This window comes from Drosophila albomicans, chromosome 3 (genome assembly GCF_009650485.2).
Source record: "Drosophila albomicans strain 15112-1751.03 chromosome 3, ASM965048v2, whole genome shotgun sequence".
Classification (NCBI taxonomy): Eukaryota; Metazoa; Arthropoda; class Insecta; order Diptera; family Drosophilidae; genus Drosophila; species Drosophila albomicans.
In genome coordinates this window covers 12,603,722-12,626,500 of record NC_047629.2, presented here as the reverse complement: position 1 = coordinate 12,626,500, position 22,779 = coordinate 12,603,722, and the positions used below count along the sequence as shown (strand labels likewise).

The following is a 22,779-nucleotide window of genomic DNA, read 5'->3' as shown; positions in this document are numbered from 1 at the left end:
ACATAAGCAGTGCGCCGAAGCACGTGTAACTCGTAACCGTATGCAAATAATGCATTGTATCATCCCACCAAAGGGTGTCCGATTAATGCCAAGTCAAGCACTGTGGACTCCAGGTGCCAGGCCAGGTGAACTAGCGATAAGCCATCAGTGAACAGTCAAAACAGCAGTTGTAAGCTGAGAGAGCGAATATCTGGCAGCCAGAAAAATAAGTGTTTATCTGATAGCATTGGCAGCACTAAAAAAATAACACTTGTCACATCAAAACAAATGCTTTATATGGCTACAAGAATTATTATACGTTGCTATTCCTGCATGAATGACATTCTTTTGAAAATTAAAGTTTGATGTGGTTGAAAAGTCAAAATAGCAAACTAAAAAAAAAAGGGTTTCTCAATTTAAATTTCTAACTTCATTGTTAAACATTTGGGATATTTTAAAAACTATTTTCTTTTAGTGCCTATTTTAAACAAAAAATGTATTTATTTATACCCATAGGGTTGAAAGGTATTATAGCTTTATGCCTCTATGAAATGTATGTAACAGGGAGAATGACGCATCTCTACCCTATAAAGTATAAATAAATATAAATCGAATGAATATTTTACAAGTTTTATAGTATTTTATACTTTTGTTTGGAGAAAAACGCTTACTTACGCGGCTTAGTTGTTTTTGGGTGACAATCTGGTATATTTTGCGCTCTATGGTATATTTGAATGTAGTACTATATAAACATACCAAATATATGATTTTATGATATATTATATGATTATATGTTATCCTTATTTTCTTACTTTTTTTAATTTCTTACTTGTTAGTTATAATTAATCAACAAGGATATTTTAAAAACCAATTGAAAACCAACAGTGACTAAATTTACATTAAGAATAATTTTTAAAATTTTTATCCTAAAAAAAAAATTGATTTTAGAAATGTATATTTATTAGCAGTATACCCAAATTTTAAAAAAATTATTAATATCTTAAAAAATTTGAATAAACCGATTTTAAAGTTGATAGACACTAGAAACAAATTACACTAAAAAAACGAACCTTAATAATCTTATCAAAAGAGTTTAATCAAACAGTTATGCAATATTCCGTCTACCACAAATCCACATTCAATAGACTTCAATCGATTCTTGTGGCCATTGCAACTATTATCTGTATATTTTATCAATCATATCATATCGAAAGTGTTAATTTGAGGTAGGGAAACTTTACAGCGAGTGCAGTAATAAGTAATCTATAAAAGGCGCTAAGATTACTTGTTGCTATTTAGATATGACAGCACATCGTTTGATTACTGACACTCTCTCGACAACGGCGATCCACGTGAGTTGCTCGACGGACTCGTGTCGTGGGTGTATGCAAATATTGACTAGGTGCAATTATTCGAATAGCGGCTAACTAAGTGAACTCGCCGTGCACATTGCTCACTGTTTACGTGGCGTATACGTGTTGTCGATAAAACAATCGCTGCAATCTTTCTTTATATTTGTTATTATTATTCTTAGTTAGTCACACTTTTTAAATTAGTAAACAATTTCATAGAAAAATCTCTGACGAAAGGTAAACAAAACAAAACAAAAATGATTGCATATAAATTCACTTTATAAATAAAATTCCAATACGCGCAAAGTAACAAAAATAGTTGCAATATTCGCATTGTGAGCGAATGAATGTCATTTGTAATGTCGTGCAATTGTTGTACTATAATTGCCAATGACTTTAAGCTTTAACTATAGCAGTAGCTATGAATAAATTACCTCAAGTTAATCTGTAACTATAACTGTAACTATTACAAAATTGCGGACGAACACAGCAGCTCCCATCTAACAGTTTGTCTATCATAAAGCAGCAGCAACGTAATCTAATAGTTATTGTTGTTTGCCACACGCAATTGTTATTTAATTTGACATTTCATTGCGTGTGTAAGGCGCACAATATTATTAAAATAAATTTTCAAAAAAAAAAGTGTATAGAAGAAAACTGAGCAAAAAAAAAGTTACATGCCCCGGGTGAGGCTCGAACTCACGACCTTAAGATTATGAGACTTACGCGCTGCCTACTGCGCCACCGAGGCCATGTTCTAAGCGACAGCCGTTTGCTTACTTCAATCAGCTGCCACGTGGCGCAATTGTTTCGTTTTAAAATGAAGCGCACTTTTGCGTTTTTGTTTTTGCAATTGTATTTGCAATTGAATTTTGATTTTGAGTTTGCCATTCTGTTTTGATTTTATTTATTTTGTCAATTAGACGCAGGACATGACACATTTTTGCACGTATTTAAGAAAGCTCTGGAAAATAACTAAAGGGCATTGTAAATATTTTATGCAAACATTGATTAATGTCAATTACCAAGTTGGCAAAATATAAAAACAACAATAGAGTAATATCAATTAGAATATCAGTTGAGTTCGGTTCCATCTTGACAACATCAATCATGCGACTTTGTTTAATTGTCACTAGTATTCAATCAATTTTTATTGCGTATAGGAAAAGTACTACACAAATTCTTAAATATCAAACTTACAGACCATACGACTTTTTATTGAATTAAATTTACTACGAACTATGCATTTATTATACTTTTTTTTTTGTTCATGTTGTTGTTCAATGAAATACTGATCCAATCGGACGGGTTTTGCGAAATAAATGACGAAATGCTAAAAGATCGCAAAGGAATGTCTAAAAATATACCACAAGCTGCTTGAATCCTAAATACCAATTCCGAAAGCAATGGAAATTGGGTGAACGACGCATAGATACTCTATATGTTAAGAGTGTGTAAAGTGAAAACTGCTGCCAGCTGCTATAGAACTGCATATACCCAGTTGTTGCATACGGGGTATAACCAGTTAGACAATTACCATTTTAAATTATATTAATATATGCATAGACATCTGTATGCGTCTAAGCGCGTATGTGTAGTATGCATGTGGCTAATTAACAAAGTGCCGCCGATCGACGTAAAGCTTTTATTAGCGCTAGACGACGGCAACGGCGACGACTTTGCGCCGACAACTTTGAACTGGTCAGCGTGCGAGACGTGAGACTTTGACCTTGAATGAAGGGCGCTGGTTTTGTGCCATTTAGCCATAATTACCTGAATGAACCAATGCTTCTATTGCCTGCATAGAAAGTAAACTACTGACTACAAATATGTACATACATATATCTACATATATAGTACATATGTATACAATACAATACAGCAAAATGTTTACTTTAAAAATAGCAACCACAAAACTAAAAAATCTAAAAACTTTTCTCGTTAGAAGAGAGCTTGCGCAATCTCTCTGCGTCATACAATCGATGTTGATGAGAGCTTTTTTTTACTGGGGGCAAACCGTTCAGCCATTGTGACTTCAAAGTTTAAAGTACGTTTTTGCACAAAAATATTTGAATCGCAGTCGTCATCGTCACCCAAGTATTATAAATATTTTTATGGGCGTGCTATCAGATTTTGCTAGCTAGTTGCAATCGAAAGTTCAGATAAGCAAAAAGTTGGCCTAGTATCGAGCACTTAATCACCTAATCATCTAATCTGCAAAAATATTTTAATGCACTGGAATAGACAAGCAAGTCATGCTTGCTTTACACAGTTAAAAGGGAATAAAAATGGCAGCGTATGCGTGAGTGTGTGAATGTGCTTGTGACTGTGTGCTAGCACATTCTACATGTGTGTTAGTTGGAGGCTCGTCAGTCGTCACAAAGCTCGCACGTCATACAAACCGCCATCATTACACATGTATGTAGATCTGCACACATATACATACATATTTATGTATATGTGTATATTTTCAACTTGTGTGCCAAAATGGGCCCACGTTCAAAATAAAAACAAAAACAAACATACACATATATATACATACCTACATAGATATGAACATATATGTACGTATATAATATGTATAGATGGCGCGTGAGCGGGTGAGCGGCGCAATGTCCGGCATCACATGCTTTAGTTAATTTTTGTTGTTTTTGCTTTTATTTGTAGCATTTCGAATGCGCTAAATTTAGCATTTTTGGCTTAATTACAAAAGAGAGAGTATGTACATATAGATCGTGAGAGCAATTGGCGCTCGCGTGCTTGCAAGCGTGTGTGTGTGTGTGTGTGTGTGTGTGTGAAGAGAGAGCGCTTCACATAATCTCTCTCGCCTATGTACGTGACATTTGTTATTGGAGCTGGCGGAAAATGTGGGCAACTTTTATCGCTTAGCAATTGAAATGAGTGTGCCACTGATTGCGAGCTCCAAACATCAATTCGATAAAATAATAATGATTTCTTTTAATTTGTTTTAATTTGCGCGTGCTTTTTCGGTCGATGTCCGGAAGCGGGAAAGCCAAAGGCGTCAGCTGGCTATCAGCGTTAATTAGCGCGTGTTCTGTATCTGTCACACACAATAAGAATTTAGTTATTGCATATGTGGTACACATAAATACATATGTATGTATGTATTTCAAGTATGTCTTTTCAGGCCAAGTCAACAGACAAAGTCAAACAAGAAATTTGCTGACGCAAGAAACGGCAATTGCATCAGCTTTTTGGGCAATACGTGCGCCTGCGCATGTGTCGTTGTATTTGTCGACTGCAACTCTTTTTCACTCTCTCTTTCTCCCTCTGTCGCTCTTTCCTAGAGTACCATGCATGTAAAAGTCACGCGAGCACCTTTGTCTGTCCCATTCTTGCTCATTACATCTCATAGTCGTGCTGTGCTGTGCTGTTCTTTACTCTCTCAACACTACATACAGCATTCTTGCGCTGCCTCTGTGGCGACTGGCAGCAACGTTGGCAGCAGCGTTGGCAGCGTTTGTCACTGGGGGCTCGTCTGCGTCTTTTGCGGTTGTATGAATTTCGCTTGTTTCTGCTTAATTCGCTCTAAAAATAGCTCTAAGCAAGCAACGATAACTCCACACTCCACTTCACACAGCGATACGCTTTCTGTTTTTTTTTTGTTTCATGTTAACGTTCCTACTTAGAACAGTGACAAGTGTTTTTTTACACGAACGTCATCATGAAATTCTGATTTGAAAATTAATATCAAATCGAAAACAACAATTAATGAAATTCTTTATCTGGATGAATATTCTAGTCATTTTTATGAATTCCCAAAAGATAACACTATTAATAGCAAAGCTATTTTATATGTATAAAATGCTTCTAAAATAGAAAATCTTTTCAAATTTACTTTATGTTATCAAAAAGGGGAAAAAAGATTTTTTTGTAAACCTCTTTATCGACCCATTAACTTCATCTTTACCTATGCGAAGCAATTCAGCGTGTACTCAAGTTCATTGCACTTTCGTTTTTGCGTTTTTTTCGCAATACTTCACACACAACTCTTTATTTGCTCACATTTTAGTTCCCTACTTATCGAGCACATGCCTCTGTAGTGCTCTCCATATTCCTCGAACTGTTTTTGGGTTGGTCGCTAAACAAGTTTTGCGCTGAAATGACTCGTGACGGTGACTCGTGTTTGACCTCCCCTAGTGCCCAAAATTAAAAAAAAAAACAAAAGACAATGTGTATTAGCCCATGATCGTTTCTTTTCATTTTCGACTGTACAGTGAAGCCTTGAGAGATGGCAAATACACGGTAATTATTGAGCAGATTGATTGAAGCTCAAGCCAAAGCCGAGGGCAAATGACGGTCGACGCCTAAGATGCCAAATGCTGAAAGACAATAAGATGCTAGACAGCTAAATACCGTAGTTTTCATTTTATTAAACCCGTTCAAGTAAAGTTGCACCTATTAGGAATATTCCTACTCATTAAAGACGAATTGTATTAGTTAGTTGACTGACGTAAAACTTTGGCATATCATTGAAATATTTGTATGAAACAATTGTTCCTAAAAAAGTGATATCTATGTGAAATAAACAAGTTTACTACTAAGAGCATTTTATTATACACCTGTTTGCAAATTTTATGGGTAAATTGCAGAGCAAACGGGTATATTCATGGCATGTAGACGCATCAAGAAATATATTTAAAATTTTTGTTGTTAATCATACTACAAAAAACTTGTTACCTACTCATTGAGAACTTTATGGAATTAATTAGAATTTCATTATGCCATTTAAAAAATATGAGAATGTCATTTAAAAAAAACCTGAATATTAAAAAAGTTTCGTGTTTTTTTAACTTGATACAATAAACTTATTCCTAGTAGAAATTTTGCATTTATTTAGTATTAGATTAAGTCATTAAAATTCTAGTCTAACAGTGTAAATAATCAAATAAATAATTCTGAATTGAATTTACATTTGCTAAATCATAAAAACTTGATAGACTTGATGATTAATGTGCATGATACAGGGTATGTGGTATGTTGAGTACGCAGATATCATGATTAAAAACTTTCCGTTAATCGCTATGTCGCACACACACATTCAGATATTTGCGCAGCTTTTGTATGTGAGTGTGAGTGCTCAGACACTCATGGTTTTTAAACTGAAACAACAGTTGGCAATTGTGCGTACTCATTGAGAGGCAATGTTTATTGCTTGTTATGAAATAGAGAGACGAGCCCCTCCGCTAATGGGGGCACGATTCGCAGCGAAAATATACAAACAAAACTAGTAGCCAACTGGAGCCATAATAATTATTTGTCTTTTGGGGAGAAAACAAAAACAAAAAAAAAATTTGATTAGATTGGGGCGATGTGAGCTGTGTCAGGCGCAAAAACAAAAAAAAAACGAGGCAATGAAGAAGTGCCACGCAAATGTGCTCCAAGGCTGCAAAATTTGCACGCGCCCTCAAAGTCAATTTAATAAACTTCAATTGAAAATATGTGTAAATAAAAATCAATTGGCGTTGCAAAACGCAACGCACACAGGCATCGCAATTGGCTCGCCATTAACATCAGCCACAGCAGCCAAAACAAATCAATAAAAATATAATGTCTCTTTTTTGCTGCTGTTGGTGCCACTGTGACGCGTCACGTCGTCCAAGAAATGCCCATAATGCGTCATAAGGCAGCGCAGCATCCAATCTATGCTTACACATAGACAGCGACAGCGACGCGACGTCTCAGCTGCGCCGGCGCGCCAAGCGAGCGACAACAACAACTTGAACACCTTTAACTTTGCTCTACACTTTTCATCATCTAATGGTTGCCGTCGTCATCACACACACTAGCAAAGATAAAAACTACATGTGTATTGGCGCCGCACTTCATTCATGTCTTCTTTGCGGCCTTCATACTATAGGCGCTCTCCAAAATCTCTCCCAATAGCATATCCACATCTTGCCCACATTCAACACACATGTGAAGAGTGCGCACACAGTGAGAGAGTGTAGCGCTCTCATACTCATGCCGTATTGCTTGCCGTGAAAAAAGCTCGAACGAGCTTCTCAATTGGTTGGTGCTATATAAACTTCGCGCGTTCCAACATCGTGTTCAGTGCCACATTAGTGGATATCAAAGTAGTTTGTTATAAGGTAAATAAAAAATGTTTAGCGATAAGTGGAATGCCCAAACTACACGTTCAAAATTTTGAATTGCAATATTTAAAATAAATATAATTTTCAACTAAATATATTAAGAAAATGTTTCAAGAATTATTTCGGTTAACCACTGTGCTAGTTATTTTAGAACAGTTTTCATAGCGCTACAAGTTCCGGTCGTAGCCTTATCGAGTTTTGTGTATCGCGCTGATTTCTTCAAATGTATGCAAACAAACAAAAAATACCATGAAACTATAATAAAACTTGTAAAAAGTCTGTGGCGTGTCTGGTATATAAATTTATGCGAATTTTTCGTTGTATAAATTTAAAATACATAAAAAAAAGTAGTGCAACTGGACACAAAGTCTCAAGTTATTTAATGCATTAGTTTTACGTAATTTGTGTGTTTGGCAAAAAGTGCTGTAAAAACTACAACAATAATAACAACAAAAGTACAATAGACAAAAACCCACATCAAGGCTAAAAGAAACTATAAGCAAAACAAGAAATAAATGAGAGAATTCGCAAAATTGTCGACAACATTTTTGAGAACGCGCGACCGTGAAAAATTGTTAAATTTAGAATTTGTTTTTATCGCAACTACAACAACTCAGATAGTTTAGATACGTTTGTACGTATAGTGAGAAAATCGAGAAAAATTGAGTACAACAATAATTGCAATTTTCAAATACGCAAAAATGAAAAATTCTGAGCATTAACCGTTTGAGAAATCGGACCAGAGACCAGACGAACGTGGGCGTCATTAATTGGACGAAATTAAAATACGGGCATGCTTAAATATAATATGTACTTATAATAAGTTAAATTGTCTGATTGTAAGAAGCCGCAGGCTGCGGCGCGTCTTTATTAATTAAGAGCAACAAACGCAACCAAAAATGGAAAAAGGTTCATTTATAAATAAATGCCCAAACACGAACTTCAAAATTCGCAACGTTGCACTGTTGACAGCAACAAGTTGCATTGTTCAAGTGTGAGTGAGTGCGAGAGCGTGTGATATTAACAGCACGTGAGCACATTGTAAGAGAATCTTGACGTCTGAGAAGAGCATGCTATGGGCGCTAAGCTTAAGAGAGCGTCACAGCCAGAGAGAGAGCGAAAGTTAAGCACGATGCGTCGCTTTGTGTGTGCATGAGTATATGTGTATTTGCATACGTATGTATTATAGTTTCTGCATATTATCGTAGGTACGTAGATCATTAAGTGATAGGCCGCCTGCCCCCAAAAACAATTGTATCTATGTATATGTGTATGTGTGTTTGTGGAAGTAGATATCAAGTATGAATCACTTGACAGACAGTACACAAAAAGTATACACTAGCTGCGTTCAAGGTCATTTGCACAACTTTTGCCGCAATTGCAAATGCAGCAAAGACTTCCTTCCTTCTCCCTCCTGCAGAAAAGCTCCTTGTGCATAATAACAAAGTTATGTCAACAGAGCAATAGAAAAGCGCACCAAATAAGTAAATGGGCACAGCCAAAGAGGCGACAACGTTGTTGTTGTTAGCAGCGCTGTCGACGTCATGGCGGCGCCCACGCGCCCCGGTTTTTTTTTTGTTTTTTTGTTAGCATCACAATCATCACATGACGCAGGAGCAAAAGTCAAGGAATGAGCGCAGAAAGCCATCAACCGCAATTCTTTCAATTCTTTTTCTGTTTATTTTCTACACATTTCTTTCTTTTTTGTGTCCCACAAAAACGATCATAAATTATTTTTGGCCAATAAAAATAACACATAGCGAAATATTTGTGTGGAAAATTTTAAAACCAAAACAACACTTTTTTTTCCGCTCTTTTTGCACTCACAAAACGGAAAAAGGCGCCAACAGTGGACGACAAAAATGTTGACACAAGTGCTTATAAATACTATTTTTGTTGTTTATAGCACAAAATGTGAAAAAAAGAAAACGAACACTAAAAATGTGTCAAAATTAGCAGGGCTTATGTTTAGCTAATCTGCGAGAAAAATTATTAAAAAAATCATATACATATATTTTTTTGAAAAAAACTTTTCGACAGCTGTCTGCAAGCCAAAAAAATAAGAGAAGGCAATTTATTGTGTACAGTAGGTGTCAGCAGTAAACATACAGGTGTCAGTTAAGTGCGAAAATGAAATATGAACAATTCTTTGTGGCTCAATTTTTGACAGTTGTTTGTTGTGGGCGCTAACTTTTGCGCTTGACTGTCGCACAGTGTCACGGGTTTTTATCAAGGACTCTTAGACCTATTTAGAAAATCATATTTCACGCGAATATATATTCAATAAATATGTATCAGTGATATACATATATATATTTTTAGAAAAGTGGGTGTGCTTCCTACATATATATATCTATTAGTTAGAATGTTGTATGCACGGGGGCTCGCACTATCAAAGAGCAAATAGCACAAAACACGATAAGAAGCAGACATCAGCCGACATTAATGGCACTACGTGGTAGACAATATTTAACTGATTAGTTCAAGTGGGCAAAAAACTTTCGATGGGAGGAGTCCAAGTGCATATGTGCTAAAAATAAAACACTACTACTAAGTACAACTATGTATTATTATTAGACACTCTAATTGAATTTGATTCTCCATCTCTTCTCTCTTTTGCAGCAAAGACAAAATCCAAATATAAAGAATACTACAAACTCACACACACACACTGAGACCTTGTTTACAATTTACATAAATCAACAAGGAGAGAAAAGAAAAAAGAAAACAATTTTACAAAGAATCAATTACAAAAAAAGGCAGTTTGCCCCAAGGTAAAAAGAAGCATACAAAATACCAACAAGTTCAAGTTCAGCATTCAGCTGCTACTGATAAGATGAGTGGACGTGACAATCGAGGCGCCAGCGGCGGCGGCGGCGGAGGAGGAGGAGGAAGTGGCAGTGGTGGGGGACACCATCATCATCATCAGCCGCTGAGCAGCGCCATGGGCAAGCTTAAGGAAAAACTAACAAGAGCAGGTGTAAGTATTACTAATTAGTAATTAATTAAAATGATTCTCAGCTTGAAGATGTAGATACTTTTTCATCTTTGAGATTACTGTTGAGCTGTTGCCACACAACTACATACGTCAAGCAATTAGAGATTATGAATATAGTTTTAAAAACCTCTGCGAATTTTACGACTGCGATCGTAAAATTATTATTCACACTTGCGATTATGAATGAAGCTCACATGCATAAACTTTAATTATTTTTTATATTGAAATTATTCATTTGACTAACTGAGGAAAAACCCCTATAAAATTAATTAAGTCCCTAAATTTATACAGAAATTTGAAATTTAGGAAATTAAAGTTTCTTTTTTAGTCTACTAAGATTTATTTTGGAATTTTAAAGCTTAGTGCTTAGTATCTTCGTATTGAACTCATCTGAATATGATTTAGATATTTGAACTTTTAAATTTATTTTCAAAAAACTTTAAATTGTGAAGATTTTACTAGAGCAAATATATTATAATAATAGTATCTTCAAATTAAGCTGATAGAAATATGATTTAAATATTTGCATTTTCAAATTAATTTTTGAGGAACTTTTAAATGTCAAGATTGTGATTTCATTGTGATTTCGATCTATTAATGATGATCTAACGATCTTTTAAATCTTTGTAATGTAATTGTTAATGATAATGTAATAATGAAAATTGCAACTTGAAAGATAATGCAAAAATGTTTAAAAAACAATACTTGTTCAGTGGAAGTTTAGATGTTAAGAATGAGAATTTTGTTACTTAAGATTAAAGTCGTGTAACATTCTAAAGTAGATATTTTAGCTAATACTTCTCCAGAATTTAAAATAGGGAACTCAAGTCATTCCTTAGCTGTTAGACCCAACCAGGATTAGAGTAATTTCAGATTAATGTAGATGAAAGCGAAAACGAATCGCGAGATAAGAGGTACGAAGCATGCTGGAATAATGAGTCTTCAATCTCGAATCTCGAATGTCGAATCATGAATCTTGAGTCGGGGGTTAATATTTGGCTTTGACCAGCAGCTCTCAAGAACAGTTCGATTGAGTGGAAATAAGGTCTGTATATAATCTCTTGCCGGGACTTTGAATTCATTGATTCGCAATAGCGAACAGTATTGCGTGTGTGGCAGCAGCGGCAAAAAAAGAAAAGAAGAAACTTTCGGTATTAATCGAGTTTGTGTGTTTTAACAATTGTGCAGGAGGAGCTGGGCTATCATCGTGTGGAGAGCAATCTGTCAACATCGAATACGGGCACAAGTCTCGACACAATACTGCCAGAGGATCCGTTTCCGTTCCCACAAGCGGCGCCACAGCGGCATCCACAGCAACAACAACAGCAGCAGCAACCACAGCAACAGCAACACCAACAGCTGAGACTGTTGCACGACGTAGACGACGAGACGCCGCTATCTTTTCGTCCTTTGGTCGATGACGACGACATCAACGAGCCGCCACAGCTGCAGACGCATACACAGCAATCACAGCAGCAACAATATCAACAACAACAACAGCAACAGCAGCAATCACAACGTGGCACATTGCGTGGCAGCGGCAGCTTGGAATTGACACCGTTGCCGCCACCGCCAACATCGTTGGAGCCACATCGCGATCGCCAGCAACGCGGAGGCGAAGAGCTGCAACGCAGCAAGCAATCCCTTAAGGGATCACGTGTGTCCTTCGAGAAGCAGGGCAGCAAACCGACATCAGCGGCAGCTGCAGCAGCCGAGAGCAGTGACGAGGATAGCTTCGAGGATAAGCGCATTGGCTTCCAGCAGCAGAAGGCGACGAGTGTCGATCACAAGGGCATTCTCAAGGACCTCAAGCACATCTTGGCCAGCGACAATCGTCGGCAGTTTCAGGCTAAAAAGCACGTTTCCCTCGACATCAAGGGCACTCGGTTTCTCGAGGATCTGCTCAAGGACTCGTCCTCCGAGGAGGAATTTCACAAAACACGTCGCGAGTTCCAGGGTCGCAAGCATCAGAGTCTCGATCCGCGTGTCACATTCAAGCTCGACAAAGTATTACAAGGCTCCAGCACCGACAGCGACGAGGAGGGCGACGACGCCGAGCACAAGCGTTTGATCCATCGGCCCAAGGACATTACGAAGCCCGTCATCATTGACCTGAAGGATCTGGATACCGAGAGTGACGAGGATTTCCTCAGCTCGCGACAGAACTTCCAGCAACAGCGCTCCATCAGCACAGATTCACGCAAGAGGTGAGTGAATCCATCCATTTATCCCCCCTTTGCTCTATTCACTATTTATCCCCCCTTTATACTATATATAGTGTGTGTCTAAAGTGACGCAATTGCTCCACTTGTTGTGGCTGCGACGCAATTTGTCAATTCGTTGTTCGCTTTGATTAATTTGTATTTCTTTTCGTCTGTGTCTCGTTTTTTTTCGGTTACGCAGCCGGCGACTGTACGAGATGGACGACATGGGCAACAAGCGGGGCGACAACATCCGGCACGCGGTGCCATTTGTCCGTCAGATCACCGAGGATGGCAAACCCAAGCTCGAGGTCTACAGGCCCACCACGAATCCCATCTTTATTTGGACCCAGGTAGGTCAAACTAGAGAAAGTGCTTAGTTAAAGTGAACGTGGTTTATGCGATGAAGCTTAACGCGAACAAGCAGCAAATTAGTTGACTTAGTTAAATATTTCACGATTTCCAATATTCAATTCAAAACTAAGTAAGCAAATTGTATAATTCAAAGAAATTCCATTCATGTTTAATAGTTTAAATACTCCAATTGGTTGACTCAGCTAATCATGAATTGACTCTTGCTTAGTTCTCTTGGGTACAGTCCGCTTGCCAGATAACTGTTGTTATGTTATATGTTGATAATGCCTATATATTATAGGTATTCTTTACTCATCAATGTGACAATCGACTTTCCCGTGAACTTTTGCTTGATAACTTCGTCAGAGTCAATTCTGAAGAACATATAAGTTTATAATGGCGTGAAACAATAAGTGTACACCATATAGCTTATCATGAAATGGGGTTTTTTTGCTTTAGCATCATTGATGGATTATCAACATATTTGTACAGTCAATACTTAATCAATTATTGATAATGCAAAAATACTATGGGCATTCTTTACTCATCAATATAAATCAATAACTTCGACTTTGTTGGTCTGAGTAGGTTCTAAAGAACATATATGTTACGTTTATAATGCCTTTAGAGCATCGTTTATACGATGAAGTTTATCATGAACTCAAACTTAAAATGTTGTCATTTATGCGATGAAGCTTATCATGAACTCAAACTCAAAATGTTGTTTAGCATTTGATGACTTTAGAACATCGTTTATGCGATGAAGCTTATCATGAACTCAAACTTCGAACATCGTTTAGAATTATAGATTGTCATTAGTTTGTGCGTAGTATGTTTAGTAGTTAAAGTATGATAGTTATTAATGGCTCATGACGTAGCCTGCAGCAATTGATCGCCATTTACATGGCATAAACATTGTAGCTACCATTGCTGTTGTTGCTGGCTCGCAGCTATTGTTGGCTCGTTAAGGATTGCGACGACTGCGAATGAGAATGAGAATTCAGACTGTTGCTAAACTGGCGCCTCCAACTGAGTGTGAGATGTGTGAGCACATGCGTAGCGCGTGGGCACCGAGAGAGGGGGCGTAGAGCGGAGAGCAGAGAGAGAGGGAGGCGTGTCATGGGGTCTGGCCTTATGAATGGCATTAATATTGCCATAAAGCATTCAAGCGCGCACTCGCAATTCATATACTCTGTGTATGTGTGTGTGTGTGAGTGTGCTTTGCCCGCAATTTAGAGCGACTCGAGCGCGTGTCCGGGCTATTTTCGCACGCCCAGATTAGACCTACCTCCTCCCTCGTCCCTCGTCCCAACCCCTAATCCGGTTAATTGAAATTGAAACTGAAATAACGCCAGAGTTAAGTTGAGGTTTATGCGCAGACTAAAAATACACAAGCAGCGCTCCTCAATAACTGATAGATTGACCCATCAATCCAAATGCAAAATGCAAAATGAACTGCAACAGTCCGTCAGTCCGTCAGTGCTTCAATCAGTCAATCATCTCGACTGTGCTCCAACCCAGGGTCAAACAGCAAACAGCTTAGTTGCACTTGGCAAAGCGAACGTAAATCGACTGGAGCTCTCTCCGCGAACAAAACTCAAACGCATTCGCCAACAGCGTGAACTCTTCTCGCATTGATAAGACTACGCAAACAGACTAAGTTCAAATCCAACGATCCAACGATCGATAGTGTCGCATAAATCCGTGATGTCTCTCGTACGTGATCGGGCATCAAATCACAGCCAAAGATCTCACTGAGCGTAGCCTATAACAGTTTTATTAGCTGACGACAAAATCGATTGTTCGCCGTTGCAGTTTCAGTTGCAGTTTAGTTTTTGTCTGTTCAAGTGCAGTGCAAATATAAAGCGTAGTCAGTCAAAAGTCGCAAGTGAAAGGCGGAATCGTGAAACAAGGTTGCACATTCAACAGAAAGTAGAGTAGAAAATCGCCTAATCATGAAGATCCTGATGCGCGCGGACACTCATGTGTCCTTCTCGGTGCCCGTCGATGAGCCCAAAGCCAAGTGCACTTACTCCCAGGTTCGAGGTTCACTTTGACAGCTTCCAAATCACTTCCCAAACTTAAAGGATTTTTAATTAAAATTCATTCTTTTGTCTGTCGATTTCAGGTGCTCGCTGCGTTGAGCGTCTCGATGGGCTCGCTGGTCGTGGGCTTTGCCAGCTCTTACACCTCGCCAGCTCTTGTCTCCATGACCAACCCCAATATCACCTCCTTTACGGTCACGCCGCAAGCGGTAAGTGAGAGCTCCTCAAAGGAAACAACAGCAGGAAATTAATCAATATTCCTTCACTTTGTTGCAGGCTTCTTGGGTGGGTGGAATTATGCCGCTGGCTGGCTTGATGGGCGGCATTGCGGGCGGTCCCTTCATCGAGTATCTGGGCAGACGCAACACCATTCTGGCCACCGCGGTGCCCTTCATCATCTCCTGGCTGCTCATCGCCTGTGCCGTCAATGTGGCCATGGTGCTCTGCGGTCGCTTCCTCGCCGGTTTCTGTGTGGGCATTGCTTCGCTGTCGTTGCCCGTCTATCTGGGTGAAACGGTGCAACCCGAGGTCCGAGGCACGTTGGGTTTGCTGCCCACGGCATTCGGTAACATTGGCATCCTTGTCGGCTTTGTTGCGGGCACCTATATGGATTGGTCAATGCTGGCGTTCTTGGGTTCCGCTCTTCCGGTTCCCTTCCTCCTGCTGATGTTCCTCATCCCGGAGACGCCGCGTTGGTATGTGAGCCGTGGACGCGAGGAGCGTGCACGCAAAGCGCTTATTTGGCTGCGTGGCAAGGAGGCCGATGTGGAGCCGGAGCTGAAGGGTTTGATGCGCTCCCAGGCGGATGCGGATCGTCAGGCGACGCAGAACACGATGTTGGAGCTGCTGAAGCGCAGCAATCTGAAACCGTTGTCCATCTCGTTGGGTCTGATGTTCTTCCAGCAGTTGAGCGGCATCAATGCGGTCATCTTCTATACGGTGCAAATCTTCAAGGATGCCGGCTCCACCATCGATGGCAATTTATGCACCATCATTGTGGGCATTGTCAACTTCATCGCCACGTTTATTGCCACTCTGCTGATCGATCGTGCCGGACGCAAAGTAAGTTTACCGCATTCTCAAGCTTAAGTTTTATCGGTATATTAATTTTGTGCTTTCCCCGTCTTAGATTTTGCTGTATGTGTCTAATGTGGCCATGATCCTGACACTGTTTGTGCTGGGCGGCTTCTTCTATTGCAAATCCACGGGCATGGACACCTCAGAATTCGGTTGGTTGCCGCTGAGCTGCTTTGTCGTCTATATACTTGGCTTCTCGCTGGGCTTTGGTCCCATTCCCTGGCTGATGATGGGCGAGATTCTGCCTGCCAAGATCCGAGGATCGGCGGCCAGTGTGGCCACCGCATTCAACTGGTCCTGCACATTCGTGGTGACCAAGTCCTTCCAGGATATGATAGGTAAGGCATTAATCCCCGTAAATATTCCCCTTAAAACCTGACTAACTTGTTCCTTGATTTTGTGCAGATTTTATGGGCGCTCATGGCGCTTTCTGGATGTTCGGCGCCATCTGCTTCGTTGGCCTGTTCTTTGTGATAATCTATGTGCCCGAAACGCAAGGCAAAAGCCTGGAGGACATTGAGCGCAAGATGATGGGACGTGTCCGACGCATGTCGTCGGTGGCCAACATCAAGCCGCTGTCCTTCAACATGTAAATGGGGACAAAGAACAGCCATCAAACAGCAACAAAAAGAAGGATCTTTGAAGCGATCAAACCAAATATTAGACTAGTGCCCTAGTGCTTAAGTACAACGATAATGTTGACACGATAGCTAATGCAGTTATCGCCAGAGTTATCGATAGTTAGAGCTATTCATTGTATACTACAAAAAAAAAGAAGAAAAAACTAAACTAAAAAAACAAAAAGATATACAGATATACATATACAAATTATGGCCGAAATATGCCGATTGCAAAAGTAGACGAGCAACAAGAATTTCCTTTATTGTTATTATTATAGTTAATATTATTATTATTATTATATTGTTATGATTATTGTAATTATTATTTTAATCGTTAAGATCGATTGTAAATTATGAGTTTAGCACTAATTATGAATTGAATTTATCGCTGTAGACAAATGACATTGTGTCCTAGTTAAGTAAAAGAAAAAGAAATCTATCAAAAGGCCAAATCTGTAAAGTGCCCCACTTAGAACCCACCACAAAAATCAATGCGAATGTGTAAGAATGAGGCAGAGAAAGAGCTATTCAATTGGCCATTCGAATAATATGTATGAATCTAAAAATTCACAATATCACTCGCAGCAGCTGCAAGCAAAAATTGTACATGAATATTGTAAATTAATTTTATGAATATACAAACAAACACTAAACAACAAAAAATACAAAATCACAAATACAGTTTACTTTCAATTATTTCCACTCCCCCCTTTATACAACGCCGCCTCTGTCTCTCAGCTATTTGCATGCGACCTTCCAGAATGCATTTCACAGTTCCACAATGCAAATACGTGAACATTATATTAAAATTTATGGTCTCGAAAATATATAAGTAAGGTACGTAATCAGCTAACTGTTCCTATGTTCTATTTGCATGTTCCAAAGCAAAGTTAAACGATTTCGTATTGACTCTCAAACGCGCACAATTACACTTTGGGGAAGACAAAGCCCTGGTGTTGAATATAGATTACGGATCAGGGTCTTATCACCCAGCCGGGCCATAAATGTAAGCAAATGAAAGACGCAGTTATTGCCCGAATGCACTGATTATGAACTCACCAGCTCCAATCTACTATGAAATGCATAAACATCGTTATTCAATTCATAGAGTAGCCTCTAGGTCTATTTTTGGAATAACTATTACTATAGCAGATAAGAATCTACCTGATTGATTGCATAAAGCTCAAACCGGGAATATAGGTCAAAGGGAATGTACGTCATACTACCATAGAATATACAAATATATACTTCATAGGAATAGGAATAGGAATAAAAATAGGAATAGGAAAATCTGTAGAATAGGAAGGTTAATAGGTATAGGAACATTAGTAGGAATAGAAAGAGGAATAGGAATAGGAATAATAATAGGAATAGTAATAGGAATAGGAATAGTAATAGGACAAGGAATAAGAATAGGTATAGTTATAGGAGGAAACTCCGGTTTTATTACATCAAATTCAATCAGTAGAATATAGATCAAAGATAATATCATATAAAAAATAGGATCAATGCCAAAAATCACAAGTTTCAACTATGCTAACATCAACGTTTAACTTCATGTAGCAATAAGATATCACAAAAGTTAACAATAAAATTAAATATATTAAAAGTTACATTTAGCCACATTAAACAAACTTTATTAGTCTTCTGCTTTTGTCATTTTAGAAGGCTTTAATAAATAAAACAAATAGACATGTACACAGATCAGCAAAAAATTCTTTTACTTCATATAATGAGTAAAAACGTTGCTTATGAAAACAAAATTTCTGGAATAAGCCGGTCAGGCTTTCCCATACCTTAAAAGATTCCCAATTCCGGAACAAGCCGGTCAGATTTTCCTATACCTTCAACGATTTTATATTATAAACTCTGATTACGCAAAATCACTGGGATTTATTAAGTATATACAAATACTTGATGTGAACGTCATAAAATAACAAATTAATGAGATGATAAGCCGTATTTTTTTGCCCATATCAAATAATTAAGCGATTACTAATTTTATAAAAAAAATATTATATACAGAATAATATATAAATATATTTAATGTAAATATTTATTGTTGCAGTCAAACAAACCGCATTAAATCAGTTTTACTCTGCTGATGTCACCAGATGATAGGCAGTAAAAACTGCGACAGCAAATAGTAAATGTAAAAATAAGAAAACTTTAAACGTTAAGACAATAGAAAGAGAGATAGTGTAGAGAAGGGTTGGTAACAAAATATGCATTGGGAAAATATTCAGATTTGACAAAAGACAAGTCAAGGACAAGACCTCACACCCCATCTATTTACCCTAAGTTGCAAAACTCTTTAATCGACTTACATATATACATATATGCATCTGCTTACTGCACTCACAGCAGAAAGGAGCGAGAGAGAGAGAGAGAATGTGCATAGCTGCTGTTGCTGTGCACTTCACAGTCTAACAGTTGACAGTTTTGCTGCTTTCAGTAAACTGTACCCAGTACTTGGAGCATGGGAACAGTTCAAATGGGAATAGCTTACATGCACAGAAGACAGAAGTGTCTACACGAAAAACCAATGTTATTAAGAATGAATATGTTCTAAAATAACTAAGTTTTATATTTATTTAAAATTAATGAGGTTGAAATAGTTTGGAAATCGAAAATTACCACTATATATACATAGAAATACCACAGACTATCAGGAAGCTAAGAGCTAAAAATCGATCTTGCTTAACTTAAGACCTCTGTGTCCGTATCTACAATATAAAGTCTAATCCTAAGTTAAGTGATCTAACTTCGCTTCAACTATTAATTAACAATAGTAAATACATGCACGCTTATGGGGCTACGAAAAAGTCCTGTAGAAGGATTGCAAGCAGAGTGGCTTAATCAATGAATCTTTGCTCAATATTTTCTCTGTTTGATGAAAATGCTGCAATCAACTGCAGCTCATTTGCCGTTGCAACGCAGCTATGTAGTAATAGTAAAAGCAATAATTTTGTAATAATAAACTCTTGGACAGCAACGGCGACTCACCCATGACTTGAACGCGGCAAATGGCGCAAATGTCGCATTCAACGTCCCAGCTCCACATGGCCACTGCATTCCATTTCTTCAGCGTAAACATTTTCTCCGGCTTACTATCATCGTTGGGTCTGCTATCCAATGAGTTTTCCCCATCGTCGGCCATGATTGCGATATTTCAATTGAAAATTAAAAAAACACTACAACTTTTGTCTTGCTCAGCAATGTTTTTGTTTACGCCCAGTGAATGCCGCGATGCTTCTTCTTGACTGCCAGTAACAGCTGTTCTTTGAATGGTCAAAGCGGTAGTTCCACAACTTCCACACGCAAAGTCTTGTGTCAGCTGTGTCACCCTGTGCTTGCAGGCGCGCAATTTGAATGTGCGCTAAATGCTTATATTGTGTTTTTGTGTGTTTGCTTTTAACCACATTGTAAACATTTCGCAAGCGAACGCTAACCGCATGATTTGTATTGTTATAGATACAATTTACCATTCTACCAAATCGAGGCCAACAGAATGCAGCGCACTCAAGTTGCAGTTGCAGTTGCAGAGTTGCAAGTTGTTTTCGGCTGCGTCTTCTGCGTGGTTTGTTTACGCTTCGATTGCGCATAAGAAACCAATAAAGAAAACAATGAAGCTTAGCTCTTGCCAATATTTTTGCATGCACAGTGCTCAAAATTGTTCAAATGCTTTATGACAGCGAAAAAATTGCGCAAATCTGCAAAATTTGCAATTGGCAAGTGAATTGCTTTTGGCCAGCAAAACTGCTTGTAAATTGACGAATCAGTTAGTGAATGGATGAGTGGCGAGTGAGTGAGTGTTTGAGTGTGGCTACTTCCTGCAATTATAGTTAGACGTGATGTAATCACAAATCGCGCCTCCAACTTCACTTGCATAACTGCTCAACTGGTCAAGAATAAACAACAACAACAACAGCAACAACGGCAGCAGCTAACTGTTTAACTGGTTTTCTTTTCATTTTCATTTTTCATTTGGAATTGAAATTTTTTTGTTGGTCGCAGACGAAAGTGTTACGCTCGCTTTTGGCCTGGTTGTGCCTCAGTTACTTTTCACTTTCACTCCAATTGCTGCACTCCTTCTTCTCCCCTCGATCTCCCAATTAAAAATCAGCTAACGTTTTTTTTTGTTGTTTTCAGTGTTTCTTTACCTTATAATTTAAATAAAAAACTCATAATCGGTACAGCTATAACAACGATACTCGTATTATTAAAAAAAAGTATAACACATTTGGCTTGAAAACTTTTTTGCCAACAAAATTAAACGAAAAACACCGTTTTTGCCGATGTTGTGGCTAACGATCGTTTTTCGTTTGGTTTTTTTGGCAAACAGATCTTGTTGTTGGCCAAGTAGCCAAGTTAGTTTTGTCCTCTGACTGGCTACTTGTTCTTGATGTTCTTCTCCTCCTCCTTCTGCTCTGTATCCTCTCCTCCTTGTGTTTATCACCCGTTCAACGTCCAGCTCAACGTTGCGACAAAGATCCTCTGTTAATGTTCTTGTGATGCTCCTTCTTCTTCTTCTTCTTCTTCTCATCTTCTTCTTCTCATCTCGTTCTTCGTCGTCTTCTTCTTCTTGTTCGTTTCCTCCTTGTGCTCGCTTTCTGTGCTGGCGCCATCTAGCGCTTAGTAGTGTCCGTGGTGGGAATGATGACCATGGTGGTAATCGTGATGTTCTTCGTGGTGTTCGTGATGCTTGAAGATTGGCACCTCAACATGGTATTTCTCCGGCACGGGAATCTCTTTGTGAATGGGCACCTTCACCTCGGTGTAGACGGGAATGGGCTTCTCGATGGGCACCTTAACCTCATAGGGCACTGGCTTCTCGACGGTGTAGGGCACCTTCTTCTCCACGGTGTAGGGTTGTGGCACGGGAATCTTGACGTGCACGGGATATGGTTTCTCTACCTCCACCTTGTAGGGCTTGTCGACGGGCACTTTCACCTCATAGGGCACCTTCTTTTCGACAACGACCGTGTATGGTTTCTCGACCTCCACATCGTAGGGTTTCTCGACCTCAACGGGATAGGGTTTCTCCACCTCAACCTTGACCTCATAGGGCACCTTCTTGATCACTTCGTAGGGCTTGGGCACGGGAACTTCCACCTTAACCTCATGTGGCACCTTCTTGATCACTTCGTAGGGCTGTGGCACGGGCACCTTGACCTCATAGGGGATTTTCTTGATGACCTCATATGGTTCTGGGACGGGCACTTTCACCTCGTATGGCTTATCGACGGGCACCTTCACTTCATATGGAACTTTCTTCTCCACAATGTAGGGTTTGGGCACATGGACGGGCACTTTGACGTATTCCTTCACAACCACCGGATATTTCTTCTCCACAATGTAGGGTTGGGGCACATCCACTTTCACCTCATAGGGGATCTTCTTCTCGACGGTGTAGGGCACATGTTTGGTCACTGTGTAGGGCACTGGCACTTTCTTCTCAATGGTTACGGTCTTGATGTGCTCATGGTGATGGTGACCATGATAGTCGCCCAGATGGAGACCACGCTTCTCCACGTTCTTGCTCTCTTCAGCGGCAGCGGCAGCGGCAGCTGGAGCGGCGGCTTTATCATCGATGGCAGCACAATGGGCCATTGCCAAGCACACGGCGAGACAAGGAATTACGAACTGCAAGAAAAAGGATAACGAACGAAACGGTTAAGTTTACAATCCACACACAATATCCAAAGGCAGCGATAGTAGTAGATGATCGATAGTTATCGATCGATTGTTCACAATTACCATTCGCATTGTTGAGCTGTTGCTTTGACGTCTCACGAGGAAAACAATTACTCCACAATAAACTGTGTTATACCAATAACGAGATCCAAGCTGGTACTGATTCGTTGAGTCGCTGCACTCGGCTTTTATACACCAAAAAATTGGTCTATCGCAACGCAATTCACCAAATCGCCTCCCTCCTCCTCTTCGCTCTCTTGCGCTCTTCTTACTCTTGCACACAGCAAAGCTCCACGGCTGCGCAGCGACTGCGACTGCGACTGCGCGGCTGGCACATTCG

General features: G+C 39.1%; 3 protein-coding genes and 1 non-coding gene across 5 annotated transcripts in view; 1 reads left to right on the top strand and 3 right to left on the bottom strand.

The window, feature by feature from the left end:
* LOC117567543 (RING-box protein 2) overlaps nucleotides 1-19,975 on the bottom strand; it is a 29,138-nt gene extending 9,163 nt beyond the window's left edge. The window contains exon 1 of the mRNA XM_034247591.2: nucleotides 19,749-19,975. Within this exon, the coding sequence (XP_034103482.1) occupies nucleotides 19,749-19,902 (154 nt within the window). The 5' untranslated portion in view covers nucleotides 19,903-19,975. The remainder of the gene's footprint in view (nucleotides 1-19,748) is intronic.
* On the bottom strand, nucleotides 2,010-2,082 carry Trnam-cau (transfer RNA methionine (anticodon CAU)). Its single transcript has one exon. It is a non-coding gene; the product is annotated as a tRNA-Met (tRNA).
* Nucleotides 7,346-17,423, top strand: LOC117567542 (facilitated trehalose transporter Tret1). 2 transcript variants are annotated; one of them, XM_034247589.2, is made up of 8 exons: nucleotides 7,346-7,444; nucleotides 10,070-10,427; nucleotides 11,634-12,652; nucleotides 12,849-12,999; nucleotides 15,129-15,254; nucleotides 15,322-16,107; nucleotides 16,175-16,460; nucleotides 16,528-17,423. In XM_034247589.2, the coding sequence occupies exons 2-8, from the start codon at nucleotides 10,284-10,286 to the stop codon at nucleotides 16,713-16,715; spliced, it is 2,700 nt and encodes an 899-aa protein (XP_034103480.1). In that variant the 5' UTR covers nucleotides 7,346-7,444; nucleotides 10,070-10,283; the 3' UTR covers nucleotides 16,716-17,423. The 2 variants fall into 2 exon arrangements, with proteins under 2 accessions (XP_034103480.1, XP_034103481.1); XM_034247590.2 differs by lacking the exons at nucleotides 7,346-7,444; nucleotides 10,070-10,427; nucleotides 11,634-12,652; nucleotides 12,849-12,999 and adding an exon at nucleotides 14,841-15,039.
* Nucleotides 19,976-20,936: 961 nt separating the features above from the next.
* On the bottom strand, nucleotides 20,937-22,619 carry LOC117567415 (zinc finger protein 512B). The gene is made up of 2 exons (XM_034247391.2): nucleotides 22,503-22,619; nucleotides 20,937-22,388 (listed from the first exon to the last, which is right to left on the bottom strand). The coding sequence occupies exons 1-2, from the start codon at nucleotides 22,509-22,511 to the stop codon at nucleotides 21,378-21,380; spliced, it is 1,020 nt and encodes a 339-aa protein (XP_034103282.1). The 5' UTR covers nucleotides 22,512-22,619; the 3' UTR covers nucleotides 20,937-21,377.
* Nucleotides 22,620-22,779: the final 160 nt, after the last annotated feature.